Genomic DNA, 15,153 nt, shown 5'->3' on the forward strand with positions numbered 1-15,153 from the left:
TGCATAAAGGTAAAATGGGAAATAATTCAGAGGAAGCTTGGACCATATGCTGAAAGCAGAGTGGGAATGGCACATGTTCTCAAAAGTACTTATCTTTCTCTAGAAAGGAAACATCATCCTCTTCCACTCCCTGCTGCTGCAATGACCAGTGTAAGATGTATTTTAAAGCTGGGAAGTGAAGTGAGCACCATGCAGAGCCACACCTCAGAGACAAGTGCTTACAAAGTATTAAGATACACAATGTCTTTCTGCGACAGGCAGTCCATACTGGCTAGATGACTGCAAGCACAAGATCCAGCAGTTTAGCCCAGCAAGGCTGGAAACAAAGCCACAAATTGCTTTGAAAAAAAAAATGTAGCAGAAACCCTCATTACAGAAATAAAATGTCTAACAGCCCAGGAAATTCAAGCACACTGGGGCCCGGTGTTCTCTGTGAATGACTGCTTACATAAGATTATTTCTGTATTAACTGTTACCTCTTTACCATAAAACACAGCATAGCTGTGGTTAGAGGTGTAGTTCAAAAACCTTCTCTACCCCATAGAGAGTGGGACAGAACAGCCTCTTAAGGGGCTGCTGCACAAGAGCCTGTGTCAGATCTGAGGCTTCTCTCTCAGCATCATTTTCATCCTCTTTAATTGCAATGCAAGCCAAAAGTCTTAACAGTGCAAGAGCCACTGCATTTAAACTTGTGAGTTTTAAAGAAAGAGCTTATAACGTGAAGCATCAATTAGCTTGGTGTTGCCTATGAATGGTCTGTTTGGACAGACAACCCCATCAGAGTGAACAGAGACAATGAAAGTCTCTGCAGGGCAACTCAAGAAAGTTTTTTTGCATACTGCCTACAAAATGAACACTATTACTGGAAGGTGGAGCTGGTATAAATCTTCCCATATAACAGAAAGGATAATTTCCACAAAAGATACAGTTCTGAAGACTGCCAGCACACTACTTTTTTGATTAATACATTCAACGCTTTCAAATAAACCTGAAATATTTCACAATGCTGGAAGAACCTCTGTTGTCACTGGCTCTGGAACTTGAACCAACGCTGCTAACTTTGTCCCGGAACCGATGGATCGTGCGCCCCTTTCCCAGCGCTGCAAGCTGCTCAACCACAAGGCCAGTGCCACCTTTAATCGACATCACATGGCTCAGACCTACTTCTGGCTTTACAGTGGGTATGCAGTATTAGCTTCCAGCTCTAGCAGACCATGGAAATTACATCACTGCAATTGCCATCTTGTTCCCAACTACAACCTTCCCCACACTTCAGACTCCCACATGGCTTCAGCAGCTGTTATGCGCGTAATTGTTACAGTCATTCCCAACCTGATATGTTGGCGAGACCAGCAAGCAGCAGTGAGAAAAGCTGGCACTTGTTACCCTCACCTCATTTCCCCCCCCTCCCCCTCCAATCTCTCAAGTAAAAATTAAGCTTCTGCTGTCAAAATAGAAAATCCAATTGTCTTATTAAGGAAACTGCAGAGTCCAACTAGTAAAACAAAAGCATGTTTCTGTCCAAATCTCTGTTGTAGGTAAAGTACAAATCATTTCCAATTTCAAGCATGAGGAACCCTTCAAATGGTCTAGTTGTTTCCCTAACTTTGCAAATTCTTTCTGAAAATGCCACAATTTTCACACCACTCAGCAAAACGAAAGCCACCCTTCTCTTTTTCTGACACAGTTTTGAGATCATAAAGCGTACTCTGCTGACAGATGGACTTATCTAGTCTGACTCCACCGCGAGTCATAATGCCTCCGTCATTTCTGGCTGATGACACGAGAATGAAGTCTTTGTGAGAAATCCCTCCCGTATCCCCTCTAACAATGTCTCGCCTATAAAACATGGACTGACAAACTGAAAGATGAAATTTGATACAATCTTGCCTTTTACTCCCATACGATATATTAAAGCTACTGTTGTACCACATGCTGAACCAGGTTCAGCAGATTCACCTAAGTCAGAGTATCCTATACTGTGCTTTCCTTCCAGCAAATGAAACCTTTTTGAAGAAGTTATTGTATCCAGCTGTGACTTCATGGTCACAGATCAGAGGGATTTAAAAAGACAACTTTGGCTCCATAAACCTACTCATTTTCATCTTAGTGTATTAAAAATCCTATTGGTCCTGGTCTGTAACTGCAAACCTCTCTGCTGCCTACGCAAAATTCCTTTCTTCCAGTAAGTTCAGACACCAATAACAACTGTTACTTACAAGAGAAGTTGGATATCTGTAAAAATGCATGAAAGGAAGTAAAAATTTGATACCTGTAGTTAAAGTGTGAAGATTACACATTTGGACAGGCTACATTTACATTAAGCCACATATTAAAATGAAAAATCTACCAAGAAAAGTACCTTTTAACCTGCTTTTGTTAGCACTGTAATAGTGCAGTGGCACATGGTGACAATGGACATGATTCATGTCCATTTTCAGGCAATGTGAAGAAGCAATGAACTTTGTTCACCTTTTTCACGGTTATTAGGCATCACCAGTAAGAAAGCATTCCATTATGGGATAAAGCAGTGGTTCGGGTTTGTTTTGCAACACACCCTTGCTTTTTAGATTCAGCATTACCATCTCCATCCCATCACTGCTTAGGAGAACACAATCTATAAAGACAACAGCAAAAACTGATCCCATCTCGAGACCTTGGACGCGATTGCAATGAAAGACCAGTGTAGTCCCACCTTGTAGAAAAATTGTTGAACTGACAAATCTCACCCTAATCCACATTTATCTTACACATGCTTACAAATTCCTTTGCTTTACACCTCCACCAAGACAGGGCCTAAACCAAGCACCAGAGAATGGCCTTTGCAGCAGAAGTACATTAATCCCCACACAACTGCTGCATTTCAGTAGTGCTGCCTGTCATCTTACTCGAAGATGTGAAAGTTGCTGCTACATATAGAGGTGTTTTGAGAGAGCACAGTCTTGAGGGAACGGAAAAAGCAGATGGTTTAACACTGAACGTAGTCAAGATCAAAGAGAACACAGGTCATTTCAGGACAAAGATGCCATTAATCTGTTAAAGCGGGAAGGGAGGCAGGAAAGCACCTCAGCATCTGCCCTTAGCATCAGCTGACACATTTGATCACGTTTTCGTATCATGAAATCACAGCGGATACGCTTCCCAACAGCGGATCAGCGGCTGCCTACCCTTCTTCCTCTGCTATACCACTCCCAGAGGCAGCTAGTGACCACATTTTAGGCTCATTGTGTGCATTGCATGCCTGCTGAAGGAAACAAAGAAAGCAGAGGGCTCTGTACGGTAGAACTGACATACAAGTCTCTGTACTGGTCAAAGGCATTGTTGGCTTCCACCTCCAGCTTGCGCAGGCGAGCAGATGGCATGGCACCGTCTTCCAGGGGGGGATCGTATTTGTTACTCCATGGTGATCTGCCAAAGAGACGAGGAAAACAGACAGTTAGACAACCGAGACAAACTCTGAAAGGTTTGAGATTGGTGGGTCTGACCTGATCCACAGATGCAGAACTTGCAGAAAAACAAAAGGTACCGAGAGCTGTCTGTAAGAATTGCACCCTCAGCAGCCATTCCAGACACTGACAGAAAGGGGACACTGACTCCTCAAAGTTTACAGTGTACCTGGGGATCATGCCTCATCATCAGGTTTCTACCATATAAGTAATCGTGCTTGGGCTTGAATCTGTTCCTTCTTAAATATTAAAAAATGAGACCTCAGCTGTTGCACTTTAGATATTTAAAATTATTTTCACGCAAATGCAAATAGATTGTGCAGTTTATTTGGGATCTGAGAGTATCTGAGCCAAACACTGCTGTCTACAATTAAGATCCAAATTCTCCTCCACTATTTTGCTTTGAAATAAACTCTACTTTTAGTATAACATTACAAAAACATTTGAACAGTTTGAAGAATTTAACAGGGTTTGTAAAACTGAAGGTTTTACTACGATTTCTGCAGGTGTGGAAGACATTTTGTGCTCTTAATGAAAGATTTGGTATTAAAAGATTAATGGAACCCTTTGCCCATCTGCTTGAGACTTTTATATACCCCATTCTGTAAACCTGCATTCTCCTTTTCATTTCCCCTGTGAATAACCAACCTACATATATCACTAAAAGCAAAGTACCTCCACTCTTTACCTACTCACTTTTCAAAATACTCCAGCCTACTAAGACTAGGTCTTAATGCAGTCCATACATAGGGGCTTTTTCCTCAGTAGCCATTTGTTATTCATTTCTCCGAAAGGCATCAAGTTTTGACATCTGTTTAATGCAAAGCACAAAGAACAGGCTCTGCTTTGCTCTGGCTTTGCGCTCTCACAAAACTACCACATCTGAATCAAAAGGTGAGACACCAGGAAAAGCTAAATCATTATGTCACATCCACCCAGAGCAATGTTTTTCAGGTGGTGGTTCTCATTTTAAAACAGTTGCTTAAAACTCAGTTGCTTTGAAGAAAAGTCGACAGCTACAGTAGGGCTCCTCTGCTGAGCAACTCTGAAGTCTGGAGAAAGATTCGCACACAAATCGCCACTGGTGCTATCTGTGGGATTCCCAAATGGCACACCTACACCCATCAGGCAGTACACACAAACCCAAATGACACCAGAGGAGTTCAGGCAGAACACTGACCTTGCTGTCATGAAAAGCAAAGCCAGGGTTCATACGCCAGGCAATGCAGAAGTGTGCTGCTGCCTTAGCAGCAGCGTTCACTAGCATGCACTTTCTCTACCATATTTTAAAAGGCAGATTCCAAAAAAAATTCTAGTGTCTTCTGTAAATTCAGAACACTGTGCTTCATCCTGTATGAGGATCGGTGAGCAGAGAACCCATGCAGAAGCCACAGTCAAGATAGTTTAATTATAAACATTAGATGTCTTTTGCAGGCTGCAGGAATGGGATTTAAGGGAAGCCTAGCAACATAGATTCTTCTAGCTAGCAGATTGTTGTATTTTCAACACATTAAAGTTGGAGTCAGCACCAACTTCACCTAAAAAAAAAAAACCAACCCTCGTAACACAACCCCAAATTTTTTTCTTTTTGTGGAAGAGTACTCAACACATTTAAAAACTTAAACAGAGGCTAAAGACAGACAGACAAGCACTTAAATTTCAAAAGTCAGACCTCTAATTTCCCTAAAAGAGAATGGTTTTTGTTTCAGCTAACAGGTTTCAGTGTTGTTTGTACCAAATTCCCCATAAGGATTCCATTTAATAGAGTGATCAAACATACTTAAGAGTGGAAATATATGGACAAAGTCAAGGACCTTGAAGTCTTGTATTTAAAAAAAAAAATAATAAAAGCTCTGCTTTCACAATGTGGATTCCACGGCTGTTTGAGATCTTCCACAAACCTTTGTTAATACAGGGGCACTCACAGAAGTGACTGCAAGCCTCTGCGCACAAAAGGCTCCTCCCACAAGCAGCAGTGCAATAATATGAAAAAACTGAAAATTACTTATTTATGGAGATCCAAGAGTGTCTCCAAAAATCTACCTTCTGTTTTTCTCCATGTTGAACATGGATCAGATCAATTCTGTCTGAGCAAGGAGTAAGGTGATGGGCTAAGCATTAGGATATTCATTTCCCTGAATGCTGTCCCATGAAATTGGTGAAGTTATCACTTGAACAGCCAAACATCCTGCAGCAGCTTTTTTTTTCAAAGCTAATTCCCAGTCAAATTGTAAAGCCACTCAAAAAAACCCTATAAAACTTGGTTCCCAGTAAGAAAGTCTGACTACGTAGCTCCACCTTTCCTGCAGAAGTAGCATGAGCCTCTGTTGTCCAGAGAATGCTCTGAAATTCTTGGATTAGAATTAAAAGAAATGCAATTAGCAACCTCTCCAATAAGAAGAAAACTGGTGTTTAGTTCGAAGTGTGCAGTAATTGGGGATGTAGCATGTCACAGGCAGGGAATAGTATTTCTTAAAACTTCTAATCAAGCATGTGGTTCTGAAAAATCTTTGTGGAAATATCAAAAGCTTTTAAAAGCACACTAAACTCCTCCTAGATTTTGGCCTAATTGATTAAATTAGTGTAAGAGCCACTTCCCAAGTAACAACTTCAGATTTTATGAGGTATGAATAACAGTGTCTGAACACAGGCACAGAACAGGATTAACACATGCACATGTTAGTATTGCTTGGTTTTCAAAGGCTTTTGCTTTGTGCTGAAGGAAAGAATTTACTTCACAAAACAGAGCTGAGACCTATCAATTCCAGAAGGAAGAATCACTTCAATCCAGAACACTTGAATTAAAAGCCTCAGAGAATAGCATTCTTTAATGTCAGCAATTAATACATTATGCCTCTCCTATATAAGCAAATGAAATAGCTTTTCTGAAACTCCATTACTTAATAACTCCTGAGAATTTTGAAGTGATTTAAAAAACAAGCCTTCCTGTTGCCTTGTTACTATTTAAAATATCTCCTCAGAAAGAAAGAGATTGAGCAAATTTCAGAGACAAGAATGGAACTAACCTGAAAGAAAAGGCTACCCCATGCCCTAATTAAACACCAAGGGAGGGGGAGCAAGTGTTATTAGTTATTGCAGCATGTCACAATACTGTTTAACAAGCGCCTTTTCAAGTTTTCTGTGCCTCTGGTGATAGATGCTCATGTCAACAGCCTAATAAGACGCAAGGGGACTGCAAGAAACATATCACAACTTCAGTGAGAAAGCATCTCTTGAAAGACCCACAAGAAATCCAGGATCTAACCCCTTCTCTTGTATCTGCCAGAGATGCTGCAGCTGCCTGAGTACATCTTGCAGAGGACAGAAGCTATAAAACTCTACTCTAGCTACTAATTTAGAACTGATTCAATGCATGTAGCTACTAACATAGATCTGACCAATTTAGACATAAAAGCATAATGCACTAATGCGTTTATAAGGCACCAGGCTCTTTTGTAGAAGTCTGAACAAATTTTCAATGTTAGACTAGTACACTAAAGAACACGAGTGAGCACTTCACCTTAGAGACCTTCTTACTTCTCGGCCCACTGCAATAGGTTATATTTAAAAAAAAAAAACCTCATGAAGATTTACACTCAGCCACAATCCAGATGCACTGTCAAACTCTGCATCCAAAATCAGTCCCCTCCTCTTTCTGGGACTAAATGAATCACAGCAAGTTCTCTGTGCAAACCACCTACAGACAGATATGCTTTCAGTTTAGGTAAGTACCTTTCCTCACCTGAAAGCAATCAAAACAAATTAATCTAGAATCCTTTATAAGCTTACCTGCTTCTGCAACGATGGCCTGAGCCAAACTAAAAAAAATGTTTAAATATTTTCTGGAGTTCCATTCTGAAATAGAATTCTTGAAGCATTCTGGCCGGATGAATGTAAAACACTACTGTAAATCTGCACAAAGCAAAGCTAGATTCTTACTGTAGATCAGTTCCAATTGTTAGCACTAAAAACGTAAGCCATTATACTGAAGCTACAAGAAGAGCCAGAGATGTAACCCTTATAATCATAACCAGAAGAAGCAGAAGGGCTGAGCTGTTAACTCAGGACAGAAGACGAATGGTGGTTGTTACTTCACAGCTTAGCACCCTTCCTTAAGTGAAAAGGATAAAAGCTGGATGATGCAATATTCACAAAGGCTTCTGGACCATAAGCTTTGTGACTCTTAATTAAATATTTGGAATTATGCCACTGTCACTACAGCCATTACGAAAAATCAGGCAGCGAAAAAATGGGGAAGAAATCGCTCAACTGTAATCACCCTAATAGCAAGGTATAGAATAAAGCCATTAAAAGAGAGACTACATTCAAAGCGGCAGCCAAAATACTGAAAACTCATTGTTCCATTCCAGTATTACAGCCTTCTACTTCAAAATTCATTATACTATAATTACATACAGCTTATATTGTTCAAATATTTGAATTGCTTTTGTCTACAGTCCTCAGAATAAATCAGCTATTTTGGTAGAGAGGGATTCCTTTTCTTTGCTAAAAACTTGGGCCAAGATTTTCATACAGAACTAATGACATTGCATGTCCAAAGTCAGACTCAATCCCTTGCAAAACACGAATGAAAGAGACTTTCCCAGCTGGCAAGTCCACCCTGTTTTGTACAAGCAGAATATGATTTTGTTTAAAGCAACTGCTTGCATCATCTCTTTTGTGTCATTATCCATTCCAAAGATTTTACAACCTTGCAACAATAGATGGTTTAATTTCATATCAAGGCCATCACAGCCATTTCTCCTAGAGAATTAAAACCAGTTGGATCTCTAAGATATAACTATGCGACAGAAAGTCTAAGAGAAATACATTAGTCAGCCCTTTAACAAGATGGCAACATCGCAGTTTAAGTTTCCGCCAATGACGGCAAGTCACAGTAAAGAAAACATACAGAAACACCATGGTTTCTAAGATAAAACACATCTTGTTCCAGAGACAGACAATGAAGACTGCACTGGGTTTGCACGGCAAGGTTTTGGTAGCTAGGGGCTATACAGGGGTGGCTTCTGTGAGAAGCTGCCAGAAGCTTCCCCATGTCCGACGGAGCCAATGCCAGTCAGCTCCGAGCTGGACCCGCTGCTGACCAAGGGCGAGCCCATCAGCGATGGTGGTAGCACCTCTGGGATAACACAGTTAAAAAGGGAGGAAAAAACCCAACAGCTGTAGAGAGGAGTGAGAACAGTAACTCCGAAGACACTAAGGTCAGTGAAGAAGAAGGGGGAGGAGGTGCTCCAGGCGCTGGAGCAGAGATTCCCCTGCAGCCCGCGGTGAAGATCACGGTGAGGCAGGCTGTCCCTGCACCCACGGAGCTCCGTGGTGGAGCAGATCTCCACCTTCAGCCCATGGAGGACCCCACACCAGAGCAGGTCATGCCCAAAGGAGGCTGTGACCCCATGGGGAGCCCACGGTGGAGCAGGCTCCTGGCAGGACCTGTGGGCCCGTGGGGAGGAGCCCACCCTGGAACAGCCTGGTCCTGAGGGACTGCACCCCGTGGGAGGGACCCACGCTGGAGCAGTTCATGAAGAACTGCAGCCCGTGGGAAGGACTCACACTGGAGAAGTTTCTGGAGAACTGTTTCCCACGGGAGGGACCCCATGCTGGAGCAGGGGAAGGGTGTGAGGAGTCCTCCCCCACGAAGAGGAAGGAGCAGCAGACACAACGGGTGATGGACTGACCACAACCCCCATTCCCCGTCCCCTTGTGCGGGGGCAGAAGGTAGAGAAATTGGGAGCAAAGTTGAGCCCCGAAAGAAAAGACGGGTGGGGGAAGGTGTTTTAAGATTTAGTTTTGATTTCTCATTACCCTACTCTGGTTTAATTGGTAATAAATAAAGTTAATTTTCCCAAAGTCAAGTCTGTTTTGCCCATGACAGTAACTGCTGAGTGATCTCCTTGTCCTTATCTCAACCCACGAGCCTTTTGTTATGTTTTCTCTTCCCTGCCCCACTGAGGAGGGGAGTGACACAGTGGCTTTGGTGGGCACCTGGTGCTCACCCACCCCAGGGATCTGCTTTGCAAAGGTCATCAGATTAGCTGCCATACAACCACATTATTTGAAACTGAAGCACACTGCAGAGGTCTGGAGATGAAGATGTTTGTGTCCTCTCACATTATGAAAATATTAAGAACCACCTCCACAGTCAATGTCTTATGAAAGAGAAGAGGATTTTAAACAGCCCCAGCTTCATTGCTGAGAAGAGTTTAATATCATTTTTAGCCAAAAAAAATTAATAAGAAGGTCTGCAATACTAGTACATAGCTCTCACTTACAAAGTAAACCAGTTAGTTCCTTGCTTTGCATATGAACTCACCTATACGAGTCTCCATCTCTGTTGTAGTCACACAATAGATAGTCTTTTCCTACCACCTTATCTCGTGCAATCTTCAATGGCTGATCAACGGAGGAGAGGAGATCTTCACAGAGGCTCGGGACCTGATGGTTTGGAGAAAAACAACAGGGGGGGAAGAAAGGGTAGCACATTAAGTCAAAGAGATTGGCATCTCTAAAAACAGATTTTGTTATTAATAGCCCGCAACTGTCCCAAAGTCAGAAACCCTTTAAAAAAAAAAAAAAAAAAAGGCAAGCTGCACTTAAGTTACAACACAATCCTATGCTCCCACCTCCAATAATTTCAGATTTAATTACCTAACCACTAGTGTGGTCCAGTACACTTAAATATATACATTCTCAATGTTAGCTTCTTGCCAAAGACGGCCAGTAAAGTGATTGTCGAGGACTGATGAATAAAGGTAAATATTTATAATGGAGTAGAAACGAGGGAGCTGCTAAACGAACACGCCATCCATACACTTGAGCCTATTTTTCACAAGCTCCCACTCTGGGTAGAGTTTAGAATAGTTTCCAGGCAGCTGGCCAAACATTACCATGATGGCTAATAAAAATACGCGTGTCTGCATGCGCGCGCATATAAAATCAAATACATCTCCTACACAGGTAGCTTTTAATGGCTTCATAATCCCAGCTGTCTCCCTGCACTTCACGTGGAGAAGGACTACAAGATCTGCAGGCTCTGATGTACAGCAGAGACATGAGATGACATTTGCAGCCTGAAGCTAGTGTGAATGCAAGCACAAGCAAATTGAGCAAATTCCATCCCGTGGCCTCTTGCTGTGAAGCTGATGGCGGCCCCGTTATCAATATATCAATATTCATATGCTGCAGGCTTTGGACACACTAGCAGCTTCCTCCAGGAGCTCCATCTCCCCTCTACATATTTTAGGGCACATGCAGCAGTGTGCCCCAATCCAGCTGAGGGACAATCAACAAATCACTCCTGAAACTATTATTAAACAAACCGTTAGTGTACTCCGTGTTTCCCTCAGCAAGAGCATTCTAGATTTCACCAGAAGGGAAAGGGGCTAAAGCAAAATGCCCTTTCCCAACAGAAAGTTGGGAATGCAACAGGATATAGGACAATTGCTGAATTCTTGAATATATTGGTGATAACATGCTAATACAGACAACAAAAGAAATAACCAATGTGGAATCTCATCCACATTTCATTCTACATTGTAGAGATAAAAACCTGATTGAGAACATTAAGACAAAAGGCAATCAAGGGTAAAATTAATCATGAAGTGATGAATTCACAACTCATGAGAAATTAAAAGGGGAGGGAGGAATGAATAAAGAAAATACAGAAATGCACTTTCTTCTCTTCATGCCATTGATTCAGTCAGCTGGTAAGTATAATTCCTGAGGAAAGAAACGTAGAGAATAAAAAACAAATTAGGGGTGCAACTGCTCCCAAAAGCATAAGCACAAACTATTTCAATGCACTAGATTTGACATAAGAGATCAAACTGCCTGAAATGAAAACATTGCTAATCCCAAGTACAAGGCAATAACATACAAAGGATATTAAGTCAAAGTAAGCAGGGACAAATATAAAGCAATATGACCACAAAAGACCAACAAAACCCAGAAAGGCTAAAGGACAAAACAAGATGTGGCTAGCAAGAGACACAACACCTAACCCACACAATCACCCCATAAACACAAAAAAATAAGAGGAAAACCAAGAAATGGTTGGCAAAGTTATCAAAAGTGCTGAAAAGGCTGAAACATTAGTTTGAGGGTTTTTTTACTTTGGTCTATATACGCTGTAATGCGGCAATGAGTGATAACTGAAGAGCCCAGATTAAAGAGCAGGGCAGCTAAGTATTTATAAAAAGCTAGATGCTTCTCATAGGAGTTCATCATTTGATACTTGGAGACCTGGCTGAAGCAACCTCAAAACCATTACACATTCACTGAGTAAATAAAAGTGGACAGGAAGCAAGCAGCTTTTAGGAAAATCTTTACTTTTTCTGAAAACAGACAATCCTAATACTCCGTGGAGCTGATACAAATCAGCAGTGTCATGGCACAAGTTAAATGAAATGATGTATCTGTGTTCATGAGCCCATCTGGTTCCACTTTGTCTCTTCCTTCGCTTCTCCATTAGCTATTAATTTTAGGCTGACTCTTCAGGCAGAGAGCAACTTGAGATGACTGCTTCAATTTCAGATGCGCACACAACGAGACCCAAAGCACCTCATCATTAAGAGTTATGCTCCATCTTGTTCATAAGAGTGACCAGCTGAATATTTTCCTTCTTCTTGGCTGCTCCTTGGCCAGCTGCCCATCAGCAGAGATAAGTGTCCAGGAACAGACTCCTCACCCTGACGTGCGTTTAGAATGAGTAATAGTGATGAAAACACAATTCAGAGAAAAGTGGCGTTTTTCCCAGGCTCTATTTCATTTCTTGGGGAAAAGCCCTATGCTACATGTGTGGTAAAGGAGCATGAGAGGTCTTGCTGTACTTCAAACTCAAATATACATACAAAGCATTTTCATAAGAAACCCCAAACTCAAGACAGAGTCAATTCCCCTGCAGAAAAGCTCCTAATAACCATCTGAATTTACAACCCTTACAAAAAGCCACACAAATAACTTTTAGATTTAACTTTCCTTTAAAAATAGCACATGCCTAGTATGGTGCTTCCACACAACTCAGTGGGAGAGCAAAAGTGTTGACTAGAAGGAACTCTTAACACATTGTTTTTAAAATGCAATCTATTCAATTTCCACATAGTAACGGTGAACTGAACTTATCTCTGGATGATTTGGTAACACAGGTATTCATATGCACGGTCACTTTTCCAATTTTTAAGAGCTGTGGCTACTCTTACAGCCATAACAGTGAAATCATTATATCATATACTTACTAGAATATAATACACTATAATACTCCATTGTAATAACATCTACATATCCATTGTCTCTTTGGTATAGACAGTCTACAGGACTTCAGGCAATATGTTCTTTTCTCCTCGTTCTCTCAGAATAAAACAGGGAAAAAAACCCTCTCATCTACTTGGGAAGTATTAGAAAATTTCAACAGTGTTTATAAAAAGAACAGAGATATTCCAGATGATGGAACTACTCACGTAATTCTAATTATCAGAAAAACATCCAAGTGTGGCACAGTTACCCCAAGAGAATAGTTTTGGTATCATTTATTACATTAACTTTTAACAACTGCTGTACTTCCTTGCTAAGAATGAATTTACAAGATTTATGCATACTAGTCTTCCTCTTCTACGCTAGGATGCTTCTTAGAAGGCAAATGCAGTAATCTGAACAAGGTAATTTGCAGCTTTAAGCACTGCCGCTACATGTTCATGAGACTATTTGATTCCTTCTGAATTTAGGTCTTTCACATTTTAGAACACGCAGTGATAAGGTGTTTGGCACAGCCAGACTAAGCTAGTTGCTGCAACGTAAGGATTAAGCAATCTTTTTACACTATGCATATACTTTTCCTTAAATTCTTCTCCATGTCAAGTATGGCACCTTCCTAAAGCATTTACATTACTTTTGCGCACATTCAGACTCTCGCAGAATTCAGTTTCTATTTAATAAGAAGACATCCAAATCTCCTGATCCCAGCAAAGACAACTCTGCTTAGAAGGCCAACCAATCCTCTGAGTTTTCAGTCTGAAACAGCAGATTCGCATTGTTAACATTTCTTATTGGCTTGTTCTACATTAGCTGAAAAGCCAGAACACACTTGGGTACCTGAGTGCATGTCTCCAACAGTCATTATATAGGGAAGCCTGACGTACATTTAGGAACACATGAATTAACCCACTCTGCAGGCCAAGTACTGACATGCCAAAGCAGTGATTTTGTTCAATTCATCACTGCACAATAAGTAAGTATCACTGATGAAAACATTGAAGCTATGAGGACTGTTTTATAAGCAAAGACTGGGGTCCCAACTTTATTTCGACACAATTTTTCCCACTTTAAGCAGTGGAAGGTCAAATGTAGAAGACAGTCTTAACCTTGTATCTTTAGCTAAAGGCCATCATTAACTTAATTTGGTCCATGGCATACTCTGGACCCCAGTGTACCATGTTTCCACAAATAAGCACTCAATCATCTGTTACGGTGCTTGCATGTACAGTCATGGAGCGAGACCACCCTCAATGTAAATTAGAAAATTAAAATAGGAGACTCTCTGGGGGTCCACGCTCAGCTGTTCAGCCTGAAACTGAACAGCAGCATCATTCAGAAGCACATACCATGCAACAGGGCACTGTGTTTGTGGGATTTTTTTTTTTTCCCAAGGAGATATACAATGAATGTGTAGTACAGAGGAAAGAAAAACTGAATGAAAAGAGAGTTAAGCATACTCTCCTGCATGTTGAACAAGGATTCTGTTGTCTCATGTAACAGTATTCTCCATCAGAGCAAACCAGGTATGTGGACAGTGTTTTAATTAAGTCAACTGCTCTGCTATCAAGACAAATAATCACTTGTGCCAAAATCGAAACCATACACTTTTTGGAGTAGCTAACCTAAATCTCATTCCTTCTTGATTCACTTTTTGGTTAAAGGAACTTATTATCAATTAAACAATTATTTCTGGTTTGGGGTTTTTTTGTTGTGGTTTTTTTTTTTTTTTTTGTTAATATGATTAAACAAGCATCTAAAAAAGTTTGGAGGAAACAAGAACAGTACTGTAGCTCTTCATGTCTTACATACACTCCCATCCCTGCTTTAATCATGCTGGCTGAATTGCATCAAATTCTGCACCTTATCAGGACAGTTTATATTTTGGCTTACTAGTCACTCAACTTGAGTACACTAAGGTGGTTGTTTTCTGCTACAGCCTTGACTGAAATGAATCATGTTTACAATTGAAACAGCAATACTGCTAATATAAGGTTCTGTCCTTGGAAATAGTCTTTTTCCATGTTTATTCAGAGGTCAGCACATACTGACCTCCATAAGAGCCTTACACACTGGAAAACTACGCTAAACGGAGCAAAATTAAAGATGAAACACAATCTTTCCTTAAAGAACCAGAAAAGAAGATGAAGCAAGCTTCAAAAGATTAGCAAGGAAGGTATTCAGATCCATTTGTGTTTTGAATTTGCATCTATAACATGAAGGTATCTGAACACACACGTGACTAGAGCAATTTTTAATTAAAAGCCACATCCCAACAGGAAAGGAATTCCAAAAAAGGAGTATTTTAATTGCATGTGAACTCTTAAGATCTGATTTTTAAGACAACTTACATCATTACAGACGTGGACAAAACCACTGCCCGCATCACTTGGGGGAATTGCTCAAATGCAAAGAAGTGCCCATGCAAGTTTCCCAGCACGCT

The 15,153-nt window shown here is 40.8% G+C and overlaps 1 protein-coding gene across 3 annotated transcripts in view; it reads right to left on the minus strand.

The window, feature by feature from the left end:
- The window catches only part of CAPZB (capping actin protein of muscle Z-line subunit beta), a 70,313-nt gene that overhangs the window by 23,431 nt on the left and 31,729 nt on the right, over positions 1–15,153 (minus strand). For all 3 annotated transcript variants that reach the window (XM_042794888.1, XM_032986605.2, XM_042794886.1), the window contains 2 exons: positions 9,778–9,899; positions 3,295–3,408 (listed from right to left, as the gene is read on the minus strand). In XM_042794888.1, the coding sequence (XP_042650822.1) occupies positions 3,295–3,408; positions 9,778–9,899 (236 nt within the window). The remainder of the gene's footprint in view (positions 1–3,294; positions 3,409–9,777; positions 9,900–15,153) is intronic.

Source organism: Tyto alba, unplaced genomic scaffold (assembly GCF_018691265.1).
Source record: "Tyto alba isolate M040663 unplaced genomic scaffold, T.alba_DEE_v4.0 Super-Scaffold_20000042, whole genome shotgun sequence".
In the NCBI taxonomy this organism is placed as follows: domain Eukaryota; kingdom Metazoa; phylum Chordata; class Aves; order Strigiformes; family Tytonidae; genus Tyto; species Tyto alba.